A 19,733-nucleotide genomic window follows, 5' to 3' on the forward strand; every position below is an offset into this window, starting at 1 on the left:
TATATGGTTTCCAAGGCAAGTTTAGAGCTGTCTGTACTTCAGGCTAAAATAGGCAGGTTGTCTTTGTCATCACAGCTTCCGATGACATCACAGAGCTTAGAGCCCAGGGGGAGCACTCCCTCCACCCCCCACCCATGGCACCCACTCCAATTTCCACAACAAGGCATGAAGACACCGAGGTCTGGGTGTACGGGCAGCATTCAATTGTTCCCCATCAAACACAATTTTTTTCTTGATTTTTTTTTTAAGATTTTATTTATTTATTTGACAGAGAGATCACAAGTAGGCAGAGAGGCAGGCAGAGAGACAGAGAGAGAGAGGAGGAAGCAGGCTCCCTGCTGAGCAGAGAGCCCGATGCGGGACTCGATCCCAGGACCCTGAGATCATGACCTGAGCCAAAGGCAGCGGCTTAACCCACTGAGCCACCCAGGCGCCCCTTTTTCTTGATTTTTAATCTCTATCTTTCTCTGCCCCATTTTTCCTTTTTTTCTGTTTCTATGCATCTGCTTCAATCTTTATCTTTTCACTGACTGTGCGCCTTAGGTCTTCCTTCCCAGCAGCTATAAGAATAATAACAATAACACCAAGATTTATGCAGCACTTATGAAGCTAAGAACTTTTCTGAATGTTTTATTATTCACCAGCTCATCTATCTACCACCTCCCCTAGGGGGTAGGCACTGTTACTATCCCATTTTACTGCAGAGGAGCAAGCTGAGGCAGGTCACTTGGCTCAGGACTACTCAACTCATCAGCAAGAGAACTATTTTTTATTATTTTTAAAATATTTTATTTATTTATTTCAGTGACAGAGAGAGAGTGCGGGCAGAGGGACAGAGGAAGATGGGGAGAGAGAGAGTCCCAAGCATACTCTGTGCTGAGCATAGAACCCGACGCAGGGCTCAATTGCATGACTCTGAGATCAAAAGCCGGACGCTTAACCAACAACGCCACCCAAGTGTCCCAGCCAGAGACCTATTATAAAGCAGGCAGGCGGTGTCCAAGCAGCTGGCTTTTAACCATTATACACAGTGCCTCAATTACTAAATGTTACTGTGCATTACCATGGACCGGCCACTGTGCTCAGTACTTTATGAACTCTCTCTCTGTTACTCCTCACAACTGCTATGGGGGTATTAAGCAACATCCTTCCCATTTTACATAGGTAGAAACTGAGGCCCAAAGGATTTCAGCAACGCACCCACCCAACGTCATACCTCTAGCAAGAATGGCACCTGGTTTTAAACTAAGTCACCTGACTGTGAACTCTGAGCTTTTAAATACCTCCCCACTTCCCTCAACACTCCGCCAAGGACCCTTAGGTTAGGAGGTCTGGGTGACCGGGATAACTGAGAAGGCAAAGAGCCCTATCTGGCTGAAGTCTACACTGAAGTCTTGAAGTCTACAGTGTCATCTGGCTCAAAAAAGTCTTTAGAAAATTAGGCAATAGGGGAAAAGCATCCACAGGCTGCTTTTGTTTTGTGGAAACAGGGCAAGAATTATTTAGCATGTGTCTCTGTAGGGTGATTTTTGCGGATTTTGGTCATTAAAAATAAAAGCTCAATAGGGTGACATCTATATCACATCATTGTAGCCAAAAATAAATCTCTTTTTAAAAATCCTAAGTAACATCAGTCTAGGCCTTTTGGTTCTAACTTCTGGGGTAAATCAGTATGTACTGTGGAAAAAGTATATGCACAAGAAAATTAATTCACCTATTTGTGGTCAAGGACAGTGGGGAAAGACAAAAATGTCCACAGATAATTGAAAACTCCATTTTAATCATTTACAAATGTTAATGTTTCTCCACTACCCAATAAGGCTGTTGTTCATCAGTAAAAGAGTGAGATCTATAAGCCTGACCTCTTCTCCTTGCCTGTGGTCTATGCATAAGGACCCAAATTGGTCATATTTACATTACATAGAAACCAAGGATCAGGACATTTGATGGTAATAGAAAAATAGAACTGAAGTGTCCTGAAAAATATTGGATGAATGTTAATTATATAATAAATTATTTTATTATTTTTTATTTTATTATTTTTATCTTTGATTCTGGAAACAAGGTTACGTGGCTACGACAGTCATAGTAGGTCACTTTCCCTCTGATTTTCTATTCTTTTACATATGATTCCTATCAAGAATAACATGTGGCTGAAAAAGAGAGAAGAGAGAGCCGAAAAAGCAAAATCCTTGTAAAACGATAAAAAGCTAAGCCCAAGACCCCCAGCAGAGAATAACCTTTGCCCCCACTGAGGTCAGCTATGCTTGGTGACTCAACACCTTGCCTCTCATTTCCTGACCTCTCATCTGGCCTGCTGAGCCCCACAGAACTTTGGGCAACTTGTGATTTAATTCCTACCTGAGTTGGAGGCATGAACAGCGCTCTGTCTGACCTGTGGCCTGGGAGACCACCACCACTGTACCTGCTGACCAGATCCCCTCCTGGGTCCACCCATCAGCCCAACAGAGCCACACAACATCTTTCCCTTTCAGGCAAAGAAAGAAAAGAAAAGCTCTATTTCAATTAAAGGCAGCAGAAAATCAGAACCAAGTTGGTCCCACTTATTGGAAGACCGTGCAAATGGCTAGAGTTTTAAAGACATTCCTGCCTTAATTAAAGAGTTTTGCAAAGGTACACTCGCTCAAGACCATGCCCTCCTTGACGAGGAGTTATGGATTCAGAGAAGGCCAGGGCTCCAGCGAAAGGATGATTCAACAGAACCTCTACCCTGAGTTTGGCTAACTTTTGTAATGTTTTACGTTGGGATCACACCTGTTGCTCTCCGCTTGGGGGTGTCTGACTCGGAGGGCTATTAATATGTAGCCTTTTCTAGCAAATCCGCCTCAGGGATTAGTAACCCCTCAAAAGTTCAGTTGAATATTAACCACATTAACTTTGCCTGCAAAGTACAGCTACACACAAACAGCCTAGGGTGCCTTATGGATTACTTGCTTAACCAAAAGCATTCCAGGCAGAGCCCCATGGCTGGGAATTTGCATTCCATCAAAGGGGACGCTCTCCCTGCCAGCCCTGGCAGAGGCCCAGAAGAAAGGGCCCAACCTAGGGTAATCGTGGTTTCGCTCAACTGCCAGAATTTCTCTGACCCGGCTGACCCCTTTCTTTGCTAGGTATTAGCGCAGACCATCTCCCGCAAGATTGTTTGAAAAGATGTATCTCGCAAGGCAAGACGTTGAAATGCTCTCTGGAAATTTTAAATATATATATATACCTATATTTCCCACTCCAAAGGCCATGCTGTCCATCCCCTTCCCAAAATGTACTGTCCCCAGGAACGACTTCCTACCAACTCTACAGATTCTGGAAAAAAAATCACAGAGAACAATCTTGTTACTGTCTCCAGCACCCAAAAAAAAGAATGAATAAAGCTTGAACGCCTATGATAAAAAGAAGAAATGGTCACCAAGCTTCTCCCCCGTTGACAGGCACCAGTGCCAAGAAGATCGGCTGAATTATACCCCTCTCTCCTGACACCCTAATTCTCTGTTTTAGGCCTTCTTCAACCCTGACGTGCCACTTTCGCAGAAGGGACTTGGTGCAATTAGAAATCAAGTTACATCTTAGGGCCTGGGACCTTTATTTTTTCATAATACTGTACACTTAATTGCCCCTGCCAGTTAGCAATGCAATTATGTTGTCTAGAAAGGGAGACACACAATAGATTTTAGTATTTAAACAGGAACTGAAACTGCAAGCAAAGAGCCACAAACCACACCATTAAACTGGAATTAAAGTAGCGTGCGAAAAGAAAAAAAGGTTCACTCCTGGCCCACCAGGCGAAAAACAGCTCCCCACGGATCCGAAAGGGGTCAGAACACGCGGAGGCAAATCCCGGCTCCTAATGCACGATGGGATTATGTGAAAACCCCTGCAACAAAAATACGACAGAATAAAGCAGACGAATAACAATACAGGACAACACTTGCCCTTTTAAGGGTTAAACACAAGAAAGATGCCTTCGTCAGGAGGGTCATGTGCATAATTATTGCGTCAATTTAGGCTTTCTCTAATCTCCATGCCCATCAAGGCTTCCTAGACCAATGCCTTATTATGCCTTATTATTAGAATTGGGGAAAAGGAATCACAACAATCAGAGGTGCCTGACTGGCCCTATCCGTGGAACGTGTGATTCTGGATCTTGACGTTGTGAGTTCAAAACCCAGGATATAGAGATGATTTAAAAATAAAATAAAATCTTTAAAAAAAAATAAAACAACAATCAACTGATATTTCTCCCTGTTTTCTAGAAATTTTAACAAGAGTCACAAAAATCCAAGTGATAAGCAGATTTGGTTTTGCATTTCTCTCTGAATCCCATTCCTACAATTTCAATTCAACCCCCTTCACCCGTCCCCTCCATCAGGCATCTACCTTTACTTAGTATAATCTCTAAAGGGAATCAAACGTTACAGAAGAGTGTCTTGTTTCAGCTTTACGGAAGGAAAAATGACCCAGTCTCTATTGCCATAACCGCTCTAGGAAAAGATCTGGAAAGACTAGAAACATCCATGAAGGAAACAACTAGAAGAGATATTGCCAAAAGACCCTTCTGCTAGGAAGCTATGCAGAAAACAGTCTAAGAGAACCCACATTGGAGATAGAAATTTTACTCATACTTACAGAAAACCGTGGCTGGTAGACACAGCCCAACACTCCTTTCGAGGACAGACTTATCAAGATTTGATGTCAAGTTCAGAAGAGGCCTGCGCTCTGCCTGTTTAGCAGAATTCATAAAACTGTAGAGCCCCTCATGAAAATAATTCCTCCCAGGAGAAGGAAGAGAGAGACTTCTGAGTGTAATTTTGTGTTGTTAGGAACTGCAAATTTAGGAATCAGCTCCCAGTATTTCCCTCAAAATACACAAGCAGTTTTTCCTGGCAATATAAAAGTAGGAAAGAATATTCTTCAATTTCTGGAAATAAGCACAAAATAGAAAAATAATAATAAAATATAAGAAAGAAACCCGCATGTAGTTACTGGGTTTTTGCACAGGTTGTATACCTAATTACATGTACCTATGGGCACCAGTTCTTGAGCAGAATTTGTTGAAGACTCTAATTAGCCTCTCTTCTGCCTTCTGCTTGAATTGCAAGAGCCTCTTCAAATATTTTTTTAGGCCTTGCCTTAAAAAAAGAAAAAAAAAAAAAAATATATATATATATATATATATATATATATATATATATATGAAATATTGGCACCCTCTGCCCCCGCTTTCTGAAAGGCAAGAGCTTCACCAAAAGCCACTTTAACTGTACCTATACTACAACATTGGGACCTTCAGAAAAAGATTTGCCTTCTATTTTCCTCTTTAATTCAAAAGTAATTGCCCATCACTAGAACTCAGAGTTTAAAACGAGTTCTCTGAAAAACTCAAAAAAAAAAAGAAGAAGAAGAAGAAATTAATTCTAACCCTTACCTTTGGCACCTTATAAGACTTTTGGCCATGACTTACCTGTATAAATAGAAAGAACTAATTTACAACAGAAAATGCCCATGGGCGACCGTGTACTAGCTAATGAAGTGTTCAGCTTTTGCATGATTAACCAGCTGGTGGGGGTAGTGTAAAAAGCAGAGAACATAAAATAATAAGAAAAATGGATTAGCAGCCCTCTTTTAAAGTAGTCCATGAAAAATTCCTTTTTTTAGCCTGGCTAGCTCAGAAACTGACTGTAAGGGATGATCAACTTGAATGAGTCACCAGGAAACTGAGCAGGTCCCATGGCAGCTGTTTGTGTCTTCAAAATTCACTGCATGGGGAGGGTCAGGGAAGAGAAGAAAAGACATCAGACTGCTTCCAAACCGACCGGCTTACACAACAGGTCCTGCCACTTGTCATTAAGTTAATTTTCTAATATATTGCGAAACACGTTACATAAAGTTGAAAACTATGACTGGGCTTTCTGTCCATTCAATTTTCTCTCTGGAGCACTCTGCTAGACCACACTTGGCTTTAACTACCGCCAGACCAATTCATTAAGAAAAAAGGGTATAGTCTTGAGCCAGAATATTTATACACTTGACTCAGAAACAATCTATTCTAAGGGACATTTCCCCAAGCTAAATGCACTACAGGGTTTTCCTATTCATAAAATTCTTTAGCTGGTCTGTAACTCCCTTAAGTGGAGAGAAAAGGAGTCGGGTCCAAAAAAGAAAAATGTACACTGACCAAAAAGAAAAAAAATGCCCGAATAAAGGCAGGGGTTTGGGCTACTTATAAAGCAACGAAACTTCTCTTCCATTTACTCTGATTACACAACCAATATTTACTCAGCTTACTCCTTCCTTTAGCACGAGGGGCAACCATTTGTCAGGCAAAGAAAAGAGAACCACCAGTACTCAGCATCCTTTCCATCACAGCAGACGCCAGCCCCCAGATCCCACACTTTTATCTAGGAGGCTGCCTGGGTTCAAGAAGCAATCAGATGGTCCAGAGGCGGGATACCATGAAGATACAAACATACACAGGCATGCGCCCATGTATTCTTATCTTTCCTGTCTGTTCAGGAGATCAAAACACAGGTTTTCCCTTCCCTTCCTCTATGGCCATAGACACCACCCTTTTTCCAGCCAGACCTCTCCCATGTCTGCCACAGACCATAAATGGCACCTAACACTGGGCTCTGCGTAGGTAAACACATCACCGTGACCGGAATATCAACCATTTTCCTGATGACTCCCAGGCACAGGGTCATTAATGGCAACTTCAGAGAACTGAGAGACCTTACAGTGGGAGCTGGGGGTGGGGAGGCCCCTGGCAGGTCCAGAAACCTGAGTTCTGGTATCAGACCTTCGGCTAAACTAGCTGTGTGATCCTGGGCCAACTACTTAGCCTTTCTGAGCCTCGGCTCCCTTACTTACAAAATTAAGTGTGAAACTAGATGATCTCTAAGCCATCTTCTGGTTCTAAGATCTTTTGTTTGTCGTGTTGTTCTTTTGTTTTCTGTCTGTGTTCATTGAAGTGGTAAAGGGTTAAAGGAGAAGGACTACAGATTTGTCACATTATACGTTATAAAGACGCCCCAGCGTTGTGCCATCCAATATGGTGGCCACCGGCCATGTATATGCAGCCACTACAAACTCGAAATGTGGCTAGTCTGGTTTTCTAGGATTTAGGATCCAAAAATGCAAACTATCTCACTAATAATTTTTGTACGAGTTACATGTGAAAAAGGTAATATTTAAGACATACTGGGTAAAATCAATTGCATTATTAAACCTCAATTTACCTTAACTCTTTATTTTTTTAACATTTCTACTAGAAAATTTAAAGTTAAAAAAAAAAAATCACTTGCATTATATTTCTGTTGGACAGCAATGCTCTACGGGGGAGTTTGGCTTAGAGGCCAAATCTGGCCCACAGCCTATTTTTATATACCCTGAAAGCTAAACAGGGTTTTTCATTTTCAAAGAGTTGTTTTTTAAAAAAGAGAGAGACCATGTAATAGAGACTATGTGTGACCAGCAAAGGCTAAAATATTTACTAACTTGCCCTTTATAGAGAACGTCTGCTGACCTTGCCTCACTGCTGTCCTTGCAATACTCTGGTCTTGGATGCGGTGCCAGAAAAATTATGCTTGGACAGAATTCCCTCACCAATCTCCATATTTCCACCATGTCCTAAATGTGGTGGAGAAACCATGAGGAAAATTCTAGAAGTTGGAAAATTCTAGAACTTGTCAGTTTCCCCCTTAAGATAGCTGAGCATGAAGAAACTTAGCTTCCAAGGAAAAATGTGACAACTTTAACCTAATAATGTAGCTTTATTTTTTTTTCTTGGCCAAATTTGGTGTGACCAAGCACCCCTGTTTGCCCAGGACTAAGAGGTGTGCTGGAGTTCAGAGCATTCCTCCATGCTAATGTGCAAAATATCAGGACCATCCTGGGCAAACCAGGAAAAGTCAGTCACTTTAAATTTTACCAATGAAAACTATGCTATCATGTTACATTAAAAAAAAAATGCAACGTCTACCCCATGTTCTTCAAGAGACATACCTTCTTCAATAAAGCTGCACCCTGAATTTTTGTCTCTGCTACTTTCATTGTCTTTTAATTACAGAAAATTAAATTTTCAGTAAGCCCTCCATTAACCATTCAGTTCTTTCATTTTATGATCTTGAATTAAATCTCTATCCTCACCAGACCACATTTTCCTCTATAAAATATCTTGAGCGGATGGTGAATTTTTTTCCCCAGTGACCTCTCTTGGAGGATAAAATAGCAGACTTCGAGAACTTTGAGGGAATGAGGATTCCCAATTCAGGATTCCTGCTCAATTCAGGACCACTGCACAACCACTGTCAACAGGATGGAATTATTTAAGTATTTCAAACTACTCAACACTATAATCACTTGAGCTGGAGATAAATTAGAACCCAACAAGGTTCAATTTCCAAAGAAAAGGGTATAGAAATGATACTTCAAACCCAGAAAAGTTCTCTTTCCCATACACATGACCACAAATGGTGATATTTTATTATTACTTATTTAACTATTTGGGGGTGATTATTTTCACAGTAATGGATGAAAGGGTCGTACATATCACTTTCACAAACAAATGAAACTTCAGAATGGAATCCCATTCCCCCCAATGGCCTGGAAATGCTCTCATTGTTTAGGAGAAGAGGGTGTCATTCATTGCATATTAAACATATACTCTCTCTGTTTCATTGGGGATGCTCTATTGTGCAATAATTGGTCCCCATTGTTACATGCACAATTTGGCTGCTCAGATATAAAAGTAAAACCTCTTAAATAGCTATCTTCACTGATAGCCTTAGGCACAGACTGTCCCCCGTGGCCAGGAGCCCGCAGCAACCCATGACTAAGGCTTTGGCAGGGAGGGGTGGATGAAAAGGGGGTGCCCCTGTAATCTTTGATTTATATTAGAAAAAGCACCCCCTGAAACCTCATTAGCAATACTGAGTGCTGCATCTGGTCCCCAGCGAGGACCTTCTGCCCAGAGTGCAGCCTGGTAGGGGAGGGGCCGGGAGCAGCCCACGCGCCCAAAATGGGAGGGGGATGGGGCAGGAGAAGTGTTCCTCCCGGATCTTAGCCGTTCCCCCCACAGGAGCACCGGTTCTTCTCTCTGCAGAGCCTGCCCCCATGCCCCATGTGACACCCGCGCTCCATCCAGCCCCTTCCCAAACCCGCGATCCCAGGGACCGTCCTCCACAGAACTACGGGTGTCCCTCCAGCCCTTCAAGCCCAGACAATCTCTGAATATGGAGTTCACTCCCATTTCTCCCATATTACTGAAATCCTCCCTTTCCAACTCAAAAATCCTTTTATGTTAAAGTCCAACTTTGAATTTTTTTTTTTATTGTTTCCATACATATCTTTTTGAAATGTCTTTGTTCCCCTTGGTCTGTCTCAAACTGTGCCACTCCCGACTCTGAAGTCCTGATCGGCCCGAGGGGACTTTTCTCCACAATTCGGCTTAGTCCTGTGAACCACCGGGGGGGGGCCTGGCACATGCAGGAAGCATCACGCCGGCCACAGAGCAATTAAACACATTGTCCCACCGTCCGGGTGCTGACATCTGAACCACTGGGACAATTGCGGCTTCCCCCGAGACAAAAGCCAACTTGCTCCCACAAAACCTTCTAACGCAGGTGGACAAGGGTGGGAGACAGCCCAAGGCACAGGAGCAAGGAGTCAGCCCTTTCCTTGTCTCAGGTGGCATTCGGGGCTCTATGCACAACAGCGGGCTCACCACATGCTTCCTGGGACTCAACAACAGGGGGGAGCTGTTGGCCAGCAATCCAGAATGAACAGCCCACTGTAGACAAGAGCATGAAGAACGGGGCTTCCCTGCGCTATATGGAAAAAATGGGAAATAATGTCTTCTATCGACACATTACTTTGGTTTTTTAAAAATTCTTTTATTTAAATTCAGTTTGCTAACATATACTGTATTATTAGTTTCAGGGGTAGAATTCAGTGATTCGTCAGTTGCCAAGGCATGCGATGTTCATCACATCACGTGCCCTCCTTAATGCCCATCGCCCGGTTACCCCATCCCCCACCTGCCTCCCCTCCAGCAACCCTGCTTGTTTCCTAGACTTAAGCATCTCTTACAGTTTGGTCTCTCTCTATTTTCATCTGAGTTTATTTTCCTTTCCCTTCTCCTATGTTAAGTTACTTTGTTTTTTAAACACACTGAAAGTATCTGAGAAGGTTTTCTAATTCAACGCCAGAGTCTCCTTGTCAGAGGGAGGACCATACAGAGCAGGTTAATCCTGAGTTCAAATCCCCGGGGCGCGACTTTGGCCAGCTCACTGACCATGCCTGGGTCTCAAACTCGCCACTCTTCAAGTGAGACTAGTCATATCTACTTCATTAGGACTGCCTGAACAATTAATGGGTGATATATAAAAAGTGTTTCATGCACCTGAAACAAAGACAAGGTTGTATGTCAATTATATCTCAGTTTTTAAAATGGTATTTAGTAAAATGCTAATGCACTTCTAAAATAATGAATGGCTACTGTCGTTACTACTGGTCTGGGCAGGTGGATAAGGGCAGCTGAGGAATGGGGCCAGGCTTACTCAGTGCCCATCCAGAAGCAGGCCTGTCAATGGTCTTCAGACAGTTTTCTCCACAAGGCCAGACCCTTTGATGATCTCCGGTCACAGAACCAAGATATACAGAGAAGAACACTCGCTAGGGCCTGCCATATTTAACAGGATGTTCAGGTTTAACACAAAAGTTAAAAACTTGACTGAAGTTAAAACTCAGGTGACGGTGTGAAAAAAATGGAAGCTGGAGGCAGAGCTATTCCAAAGAAAGACTAAAGTACTTCTCAGAATTTAAAGGAGACCAGGAAGTCTCCCTAGAAGGTGCCGTCACACTGGAGCCTCTGCCAAAGGGCCACACCCCATGATTAACAGTATCTGACAAGAAGTCAATCAGTCAGCATCACGGGATTTCCTCTTCCACGGCCACCCTGCTCTTTGTTAGCTCTCTACAAGGGAGAGCTAAGTTGAGCTAAGTTGAATCCTAGCTGGAAAACACAAACCACTAGAGAAGACTTCTCCTCCGAGGTCAAAGACATCACTCCCAGGCTGCCTGCCTCTGGGCCACAGGCTCAGCATGTTGGGTAGAACCGGGCAAGGCATTGACACACGCCTCCAAGCCCCTGACTCTGCCTCCCAGTGACAAAGAGTTCCCTCTCCCTTTTACATCTGGTCTCCTGAGAGTCATCGTGAACACCCAGATGGGGGAGAGATTTAACAGGCTCCCTTTACCTTTTTTAAGGGTGTTTTCAGGACTCTACACGTTTTGTTTTGTTTTGCTTCTGATTTACCTAAATCTAGTATGAGTTCTCTTTCAAAGCCTTTACACACATGAGCTTTACCCTATTGATTTCACAAACTTTTAATATGTTCTCACTCGGCAACCTGGTACATTCCGTTCCTGCACCATGAACATAAGCTCCCACAATCCGAAGACTATCTCTTTATTTTTCTGTTTACTTTTTAGCCCTATCTCAGTGCCTCCCGAATAGGAATATTCTCTAACCAGTGATCGACATGACTGTACCAACTCTCTCCGAATCCCTGTAGCCTGGGCTCAATGGGAACGTAAACTACAGATAAACCACACACACACACACACACAGAAAACACAACACTCACAGGAGAGGAAGGAAGAGAGAGAGGATGACAAGAGCTACTAATTTAATTCCAATATGGAGGGACATCTCCCACAACACATATATTTGGCTTCCCATTCTTGGCCTCTATTTCACAAGAATTAAGACACTATTTTCCTTTAAAGTTTCAGACTAGTGGTCTCAAAGTGAGTTATATAAGTAGCAACTGAATTGGACTGGTCATCGAAGAAGAAAGTCCCTGAACTGGGGGCTTCAAATTCTGTCTCTTCAGCAGGTTGGCTGAGAAAGTTCTGAAATCACCACCTTGTCTACGGTCTGATGAAGAAGAAAACCGAGAGGACACTGTGTTATCTCGACACTCCCTTTTTCTTCCTTTCCACATTCACCTGCCTTCCAACTGGAATTTTCTCATTCTTTTCAAATTATTCATCTTACTACTGTGGGATTTAATAAGTGGAGCTGTTGCTTTAGTTAAACTTTTATGGCGATGAGTTAACAATCAAAAACTTTTTTTTTTTTTTTTTTTTTTTTTGGTCAACTGATGAAAGTCTTAGTTTCGAAATATTTCAGGATTTTTCCATCAACAATTAAGTTTTTTCCTCTCCTATGAAATATGTTCACAAGAATAATAAACCTCTTACCTAAAAACAAACAAAAAACAAAACAAAACAAAAAAACAAATATGAGATGGGACATCTGGGTGGCTCAGTCATTGGGTGTCTGCCTGCAGCTCAGGTCATGATCCCAGGGTCCTGGGATCGAGCCCTGAATCAGGCTCTGCCTCCCCAGCTCCCTCTCTCTCACTCTCTATCTCTATCAAATAAATAAATAAAATCTTTTTAAAAAGTCCTGATATGGTTTGTTTTGATGATGAGAAAAACTGTTAATTAGAGCGCTCAAGGTATTTCTCCAAGGGAACACACTATGAGCACGTATTTGGCTTGGGATTCAAACCAACCTAATTTGACTCTAGAATCTCCTCCCTTTATCTGTGTGAGGTACACAGTGGTGCCCAATAGATGCTGTTGCCCATATTCCACTCAACCCAAAGGGAGGCTCAGAAACTTGCTAGGCTGAAAGGAAAGACATACCAGATCAAATACTTTAATACTAAGCTCTATTCGTAGCTTCTGGCAATACATCCCACTGCCCTAGAGTATATTCAGATCCTCTGTTCTACACTGGGCATCCTCCACAGCTAGGATAATCTCCCATATTTGTTCATGCTCTCCCCCTCCATCCTGACTTTAAAAACTCTGCAGAGAGTAGATGCTCAGTAAAAGCAGGGAAATTTTGTCATTTTTTTAATAAAAAAAATGAAATCCCAAAGACCCAGGGATCTCTAGCTAAGAGGCCCCACAGTCAGAAACACTGAAAAAAGATCATAGCTGACACCACAGTTGGTGAAAGTAACAGCCTACAGGCTGTGCCAACAGCCCTTTCCCTCACTGAATCCCTCCATTATTTTTCTGATACAAGGCAGCAAATGCATTAAATCCTTTAAACATTCATTGCAAGTTTGTACATAAAGGTAGTACATTTTTAAGAATTGAAAGAATGTCTACATACAAAATCACATGCATACACACACACCCATGGATATAGAACATGGTTCATGGCTCGAAAAGGATGAGACTCGGTAGAGACTTAAAATAGGCATTTAATCTAATTGATCTTGGGTGTAATAGCAAAGAAGCTAGCTATGTCCAGATTAGATCTGAGAAGCAGATTTTTCCATCTTCCACATCTCTGGGAAAGATCAGTCTCCACGACAAGCCCAGCACTGAGAGCATTTGTTTATTGTTTCGACTTTGTTTCCTCCCGGGAACATTAAGTGGTCTCGAATAGTGGAAAGTAAACAGGCTGTCACCCTCCCAGCTGGCGGACTCAAGTATCACAGCTCAGGCCCACACCTGCTTGGTTTCCTACAGAATCTCCACTTCAATTAGAATTAGATATTGGTCTGTGAGTCTGTGTTCTAATTTTACTTCTTATTTTAAATCTTGCTTTGGCATGCAATATCTTTTTTACATTCTTTGAAGGGAATAACTATGCTTGTCCCAAGAAATCATCAAGATTCTATTCAAAGCAATGCACCCAGTGGGTTCTCCACTGACATTTTATGATCTGGAATCAGCGAGAACAGGGCAGTGTTCTATCATTCGACTACGTGGCTGTCATCTTTTTGATGATTCCTGATAGCATTCCATTTCGGTCGGCAAGAAGCCATCACTTCACTAGGTGGGCTCATTCTAACCACAGATATGTATTTCTGCTTTGATAAAATGGAGAATTATTTATATTATGGATAGCTCTCCCTATTTGTTTTTCTTGAATCACTCAGCTATACAGTATGCTGAATGACATATAAATATAGAAATTATGGAAATAGAGAAAGCATTTTATCCAATGCAGATCCTGAGTTGCTAAAATTAGTTGCTAAAATTTCTCTCTAGGGTGTCATTTAAAATCTAACCTTGTCCCAAATAACTGACCACCAATTTCTTTGATTCCCAAGAAGGAGAGAGCCCTGCAGTACGACGCAGGCCAGAGCATTTGCTGGATGGGCTGGAGGCATCCACCTGGGGGAGGAGTAAAGAAAACATTCACACACACACACACACACACACACGCACACCCCTGATCACACACATACATGCACAAAGGCACACAGTCTACCCTGTGGCATCCAGGAGGAATAAGAGAACATACCCATGGAGGGACTGGCACCCCCTTCACCCCCATTTTCTGTGCCAGCACAGCCCATTCCAAAATAGTAAACATGAACTATTGATGCAGGTGATTGTAAACAAGTAAGTTTGGAAAGGTTTCTAATTATAAGCTGTCACAGCTAAAATTAGAAACCTGGTCACTTCACCAAAAAAAAAAAAAAAAAAAGAAAAAAAAAACCCAACTACAACAAAAGAAACAAACAAACAAACAAACAAAAAAACCTCTCCAAAAGGGTTTATTTAAATGAGAGCAGCCAGGAAGCAGGAAGCTCTGGTTGGCAAGGACTGATGAGCTCTGGTGACACAGCCAAGTAACTGCTGTTTATCAACTCACCCCCTGGACTGTGAGGTATGCTTCCGAAGTTCCTAGTGAAGAACTTCCACAACTTCCATCCATTGTCATGGTATGCCCCCACCTTCTCTAGACTCAGTTTCCTGATCTCTCCCCCTGCATCCTCAAAAATATCACCTCATAAATTCCTATTTCTCCTTTTGCTCCCAGCTCCAGTTCAAAGGCAATGCCAAACATTAAGGATTTCTTGGCATTCACAAGCATAGAAGCATAAAAGAATGCACCATAATAATCTATGTATGGATGCGCAAGCCCCAGCATTCATTTAGAAGACACCTCATGCATCTCCAGGGCAATCACTGCACTTTCCCCTCCTGGACACAGCAAAGTGGACACTCTCACTGGTTGCAGCTAACATGGGCCTCAAAAACACTTTCTATAAATGGAAAGAAGGAAGCTGGGTTCCATTGCAGAGAGAGGAAGGCTCTCTCTCTTCCATTTACACAAACAATATAAAATCACCTGACTCCACCTGAAAAGTCTATGTCATTTTCAAAACCTATCCATAACAAATGAATATTACATAACTTATCTCTAGTTAACCAAAATTCTCAGCCATACTTCCTGAAGTAAAGTACATCGCTGTTGACCCTTTCCAGTCTTACGAGAGCCAATAAAGAATCTCGTGACAATGGTGTTCCTCCACACTTTTATTAAAGAGCCATTATCTTAAACCAGAGTTTTAAAGTTAGCTATTTTTGTCCTTATTTTCATCACTCTCATCTCAAGCCACCTTCTCAGGATAAAAGGCAGAAAAATTAGGTTTATTTGCACCCACATCCTGGCTCTTAAAAACACATATAGATGGTAGTTTAAGTCATATTTCTAGAGACAAAGTGCTAATGTTCTTTCTATAGACTGTGCCCATATGGGAACAAGACAAAAACTAAGAACTCAACACGGAGAGCTAGAGATCGATTGTAGAGGGTTGCAGAAAATAGGGATAATAACCTTTCCTGGATTTTCTCCACTTGCACTATCAGCACCAGCGGCAATCTCATCCCTTCACTCACACCATCACCCAGAGTTCTGAACAACCACCACCACCACGACGAAAAACAGCTGCCGGATTTAAATTTTAACTTTCTCTCTTCAATTTCTAGAAAGGATACCAGGAACATTCACACAGCCAAAGGCAAGAAAAAGGAGAAAGAAACCAACTACAGACCCTTTGACTATTACACCCTGGATAATCTTTCAGACAAGACTTAGTCAATTCGCTGAATAAAAAAATCATCACCTCTCAGCAGAACTGGGTAGCAGACCTTGAAATGCAGACACTTGAGACATTTCCTCCCCCTCCACAGGATGACCAATAGATCCTTCTGAAATCATCCATCTGCTAACCACCTTCCCTTTGGCTGAATGGGAATTCCTACCCAGATTGGCCCCTGTGATTAGCCTCTTGAACACTAGCTCTACTGATACCTGAGGCTCTCTGGTTTACCTAAGTTTCTCAACCATGGGGCCCCTCCCACCGTCAGCTGCACCTGATTTTATTCATTAACTATAGAACTACCCTAGAAATATCTGTGAAATGACTCCGTCTCATCCCACTCCAAGCTCATTCTATACAAAATCATGTGGCCCCTTCTTTGATATCTTTAATCCACCTCTTAATTTGTTCCTAATATAATCCACACACTCACTATTCCAAACCTAACTCATACATCCCATATCCCTCATCTGACCTCTATCATGTTACAGACCAGACATAAGGTGCAAAAGAACTCCAGATCACTTATAAAGAGGCATACACTCATTGACTATAATTGACACATAAAATCCCAGGCCATTTTCATATTTTCTGACTGACACTTTAAAAAAAAACAAAAAACAACCCCAGCTCCATGGGAAAATGGACTTCCTGCTGAAAGCCTCAGCAAAACAGCCACCAGAATAACTCACTGACACTGGGTTATTAAAATCCCTGACAGGTATTACCTAACATGTTGGAAAATTATTCAGGCACATGTGTACACATATATCTACCTTCTGCGTTTGTGTGCTCACACACACACACACACACACACTCACACACATTTTTAGTAAGTACTCATTAAGCTATCTGAGATATTAAAACTAATCACAGCAGTTTTCCTTTAATGTTATCCTCAGCATAAAGAGAAATGAGCCCATTGTCATTTATTTCAAAATCATTCTTTATAAAAAATAGCTAATCTCCAAAAGCACACCTGGTTTATTGAAGTGAATACAAAGATGCAGCATATAGCCTTAATGTGCTCAGCTGGGAAAATATATTTTTTAAATGAGCATTTGTTAGGGCTTTATTTGCAAATGCAAAACTATCCAAGGCACTCTTTGTGCATGTAGGGATTTTTCATTTCAAAAACCACATTAATATAGGAGGATTCACATCAAACACTAACAGCAACAAAGAAAATTAACCCCTGCAGGACTGGAAAAAAAAAACCCACAACCCAACAATAACATAATACCAGGTTAGAGGACATTCAAAACCCAGGAAAGTATTGACAAACCCTGAAGGGCCTCTGGTAGGCATTTTTAACATAACACTGTTCCAGCAAAACCTCCTGACTAATATATTTAGAGTGCAAGTTTCTACAAAGTTGACTCAGGTCTTAAAACTGGCAGAAAAGGGAGAAGTGCTAGGTTAAATATTAGAAAGAAAAGATCACCCATTAACCACACTTGGGAACTTCCAAAGGAAAGTCATGGCAAGTCTAGAGCTTTCCCTAGTCTTCTGAGATGGCCGGTCTCCATGAGGAGGCACGAGGTTGCCCCAGTTGCCAAGGAGGGGATATTGGAAGGCTTTCACAACAAGGCCATGTGGGAAGGAGAGTATGGCTCTTGGCCATGTTAGTTGGGTGTCTCCTAGATACGATGGCAGGTGTCATTTTTTTTTTCCATTTGATCAGGGAATGTAATACATCTTCAAAACAATTTTCACCCAACTGGCCAGAGATGTTAAAACCCAATCCTGAAAGAATCTCTTTGCTACTCTCCCTCAGAGGTACACTCTCCAATCCTGCTTTGATTCTTTTGAAATATAGAATTTTCACCCAGATGTCTTGGGTCTGTCTGACTTTTCACTTTTCTGTATTTAAAAATAAAATAAAAAATACACAGTTGGTATATATTGAGATGCTTTTCCATTAGTGACCTAAAGTAAAAGAAAATAATTCTGCTGAATGGCAAGCTAAACACACAAGACTGGCATTTCCAGTGCTGGAAACAATAATGTTTATGGAGCTTGTCGTGATCTGAAAGGGTTAAGGCATGTCTTCAACTAGAAGGAGTTATGTCAGGAGCCACTGACATCCTGTGCTGTGCATTTCTTTTCAAATCAAATCTAAAATTAGTGCTAACTTTTTCTACTTATATCCTAAATGGATATTAGCATAATAATTGGAGGGGTTTTTTTTTAACCTTTTAATTTTATATCCACATAGCATCCAGCACAGTAGCTAATATAAAAGGGATGATCAATACACAGGTTTTGAATCAACTGCATGAATCAACTTCCTGGCATTAGATCAAGGAAGTCATGCTAGACAAGCACACGCACAATATGTTACTAACTCCCCGGGTTAAACCCTTCAATGACTCTCCATTACCCTCCTTTAATAAAGTCCAAACATCTTCTGCTTATTTAGCTCCTACCTACATTTCTAGCCTCATCACTCAGCAACATTTTTGCAAGTGTTGGGGGAATACAGTAACAACAGAAGTAAAATAGAATTTTGTGAGTAAAATCTTAAAAGCAACACAAAATGGGATCAGAACAGAGAGATATGCAACATCATTGGAAAGAGACAAAATTAATCCCTAGTTGATAAGATTTGATGTAAACTGACTGAATATATTAATTTATGTAAATGAAGGCTGTGTCCTTCAAAGAGAAGGTAGAGTGGTGAACCATGGGATGTGGCATGGAGAAAGAGTATTAATCAATACACTTATTCACCTCTGGTTTCATTGGTAAGCCTCTGCCTACAGTGTGATGGTTGCATCACATTATCTACCATTTGGTCAATCTAGTTATCACTCCTTTAATTTCCTACTTACCCACCAATCTTATAATTATGATTTGATTTCTTTAGAAATACTCATATTTAAGCTATACATGTGTACATTCTACTGACTACTTTCTACTTGGATGTCTCACAAAAACTTTAAATGCAGCACATCCAAAAGTGGTCTAGTACCCCCAACCAATTCTTTTTCCAATGTTCTGTGTCTTAGCAAGTGGCATTGCCATCCATCCACACAAACCAGAAACCTTGAGATTCTCACATTTGATCAATTCACCTTATTCCAAGCACCAAGTACTATCAATCCTAACATCTAGATATTTTTCTAATTCATTTATTTCTCTCCATCTCTACTGTCATCACCCAAGTCCAAGTTATAAATATCTCTTAGGAGACCTTGTTCCTACTTTCACAGGGAGAGTATTTTGAAAATAATAAATCATAATCCTTCGTACCTAACCACTTCCACAGATGAGCATGAGGATAACTGTTCCAGTGGGAGAAGGACTTGGACATGACCAGGTAGAAAGAGCACACCTCTTAGCTTTGAGTCTCAACGCTTATTTATATGACCTCTGTAGAGAAAAGACTCAAAAGTTAAGCCTTAAAGAGTGCAAGAAAGGGAATTCTCAATTCAAGATCTTTGGCTTATATACTAGATTTTTGTGTTTGACTACAGGCCAAGAAAGAGAGAGTGAAGAAAATGCAACTCGGGAGAAAAAATCTAGCCAACCTTTCCAGCCCCAAGTATTGAGGAGGAAGGCCAGAGGCAGAGACAGCAGTAGCAGAGACCATGAAATATGTCTTGACTCACTTCTCTGGAGTGAAGACCTGGAGCAGGTAGGTATTTAAAGAGTTGTTCTCCACTTCCTGTTTAGGACCATCTTGCCAGGTGCTCCCCAACTCCCAAACTGGAGCAACCCATCAGAGTGTAAGTTGAAGGAAACAAGGGTAAGTGGAGAGGAAGACTGAGTCTAGTGACCTAGGTCCTTCGG

At 41.6% G+C, this 19,733-nt stretch overlaps 1 protein-coding gene across 10 annotated transcripts in view; it reads right to left on the minus strand.

Moving 5' to 3' along the window:
- Positions 1-19,733, minus strand: part of ESRRG (estrogen related receptor gamma) — a 622,335-nt gene that overhangs the window by 519,775 nt on the left and 82,827 nt on the right. Inside the window, exon 1 of one of the 10 annotated variants that reach the window (XM_059145031.1) lies at positions 15,963-16,137. The exons of 8 other annotated variants lie outside the window; for them this stretch is intronic. In XM_059145031.1, the coding sequence (XP_059001014.1) occupies positions 15,963-16,057 (95 nt within the window). In that variant the 5' untranslated portion in view covers positions 16,058-16,137. Of the gene's footprint in view, positions 1-15,962; positions 16,138-19,733 lie in introns of those variants that run through there. One more of the 10 variants, XM_059145040.1, reaches the window with a different exon arrangement.

The sequence above is a fragment of the Mustela lutreola genome, chromosome 14 (assembly GCF_030435805.1).
Source record: "Mustela lutreola isolate mMusLut2 chromosome 14, mMusLut2.pri, whole genome shotgun sequence".
Classification (NCBI taxonomy): domain Eukaryota; kingdom Metazoa; phylum Chordata; class Mammalia; order Carnivora; family Mustelidae; genus Mustela; species Mustela lutreola.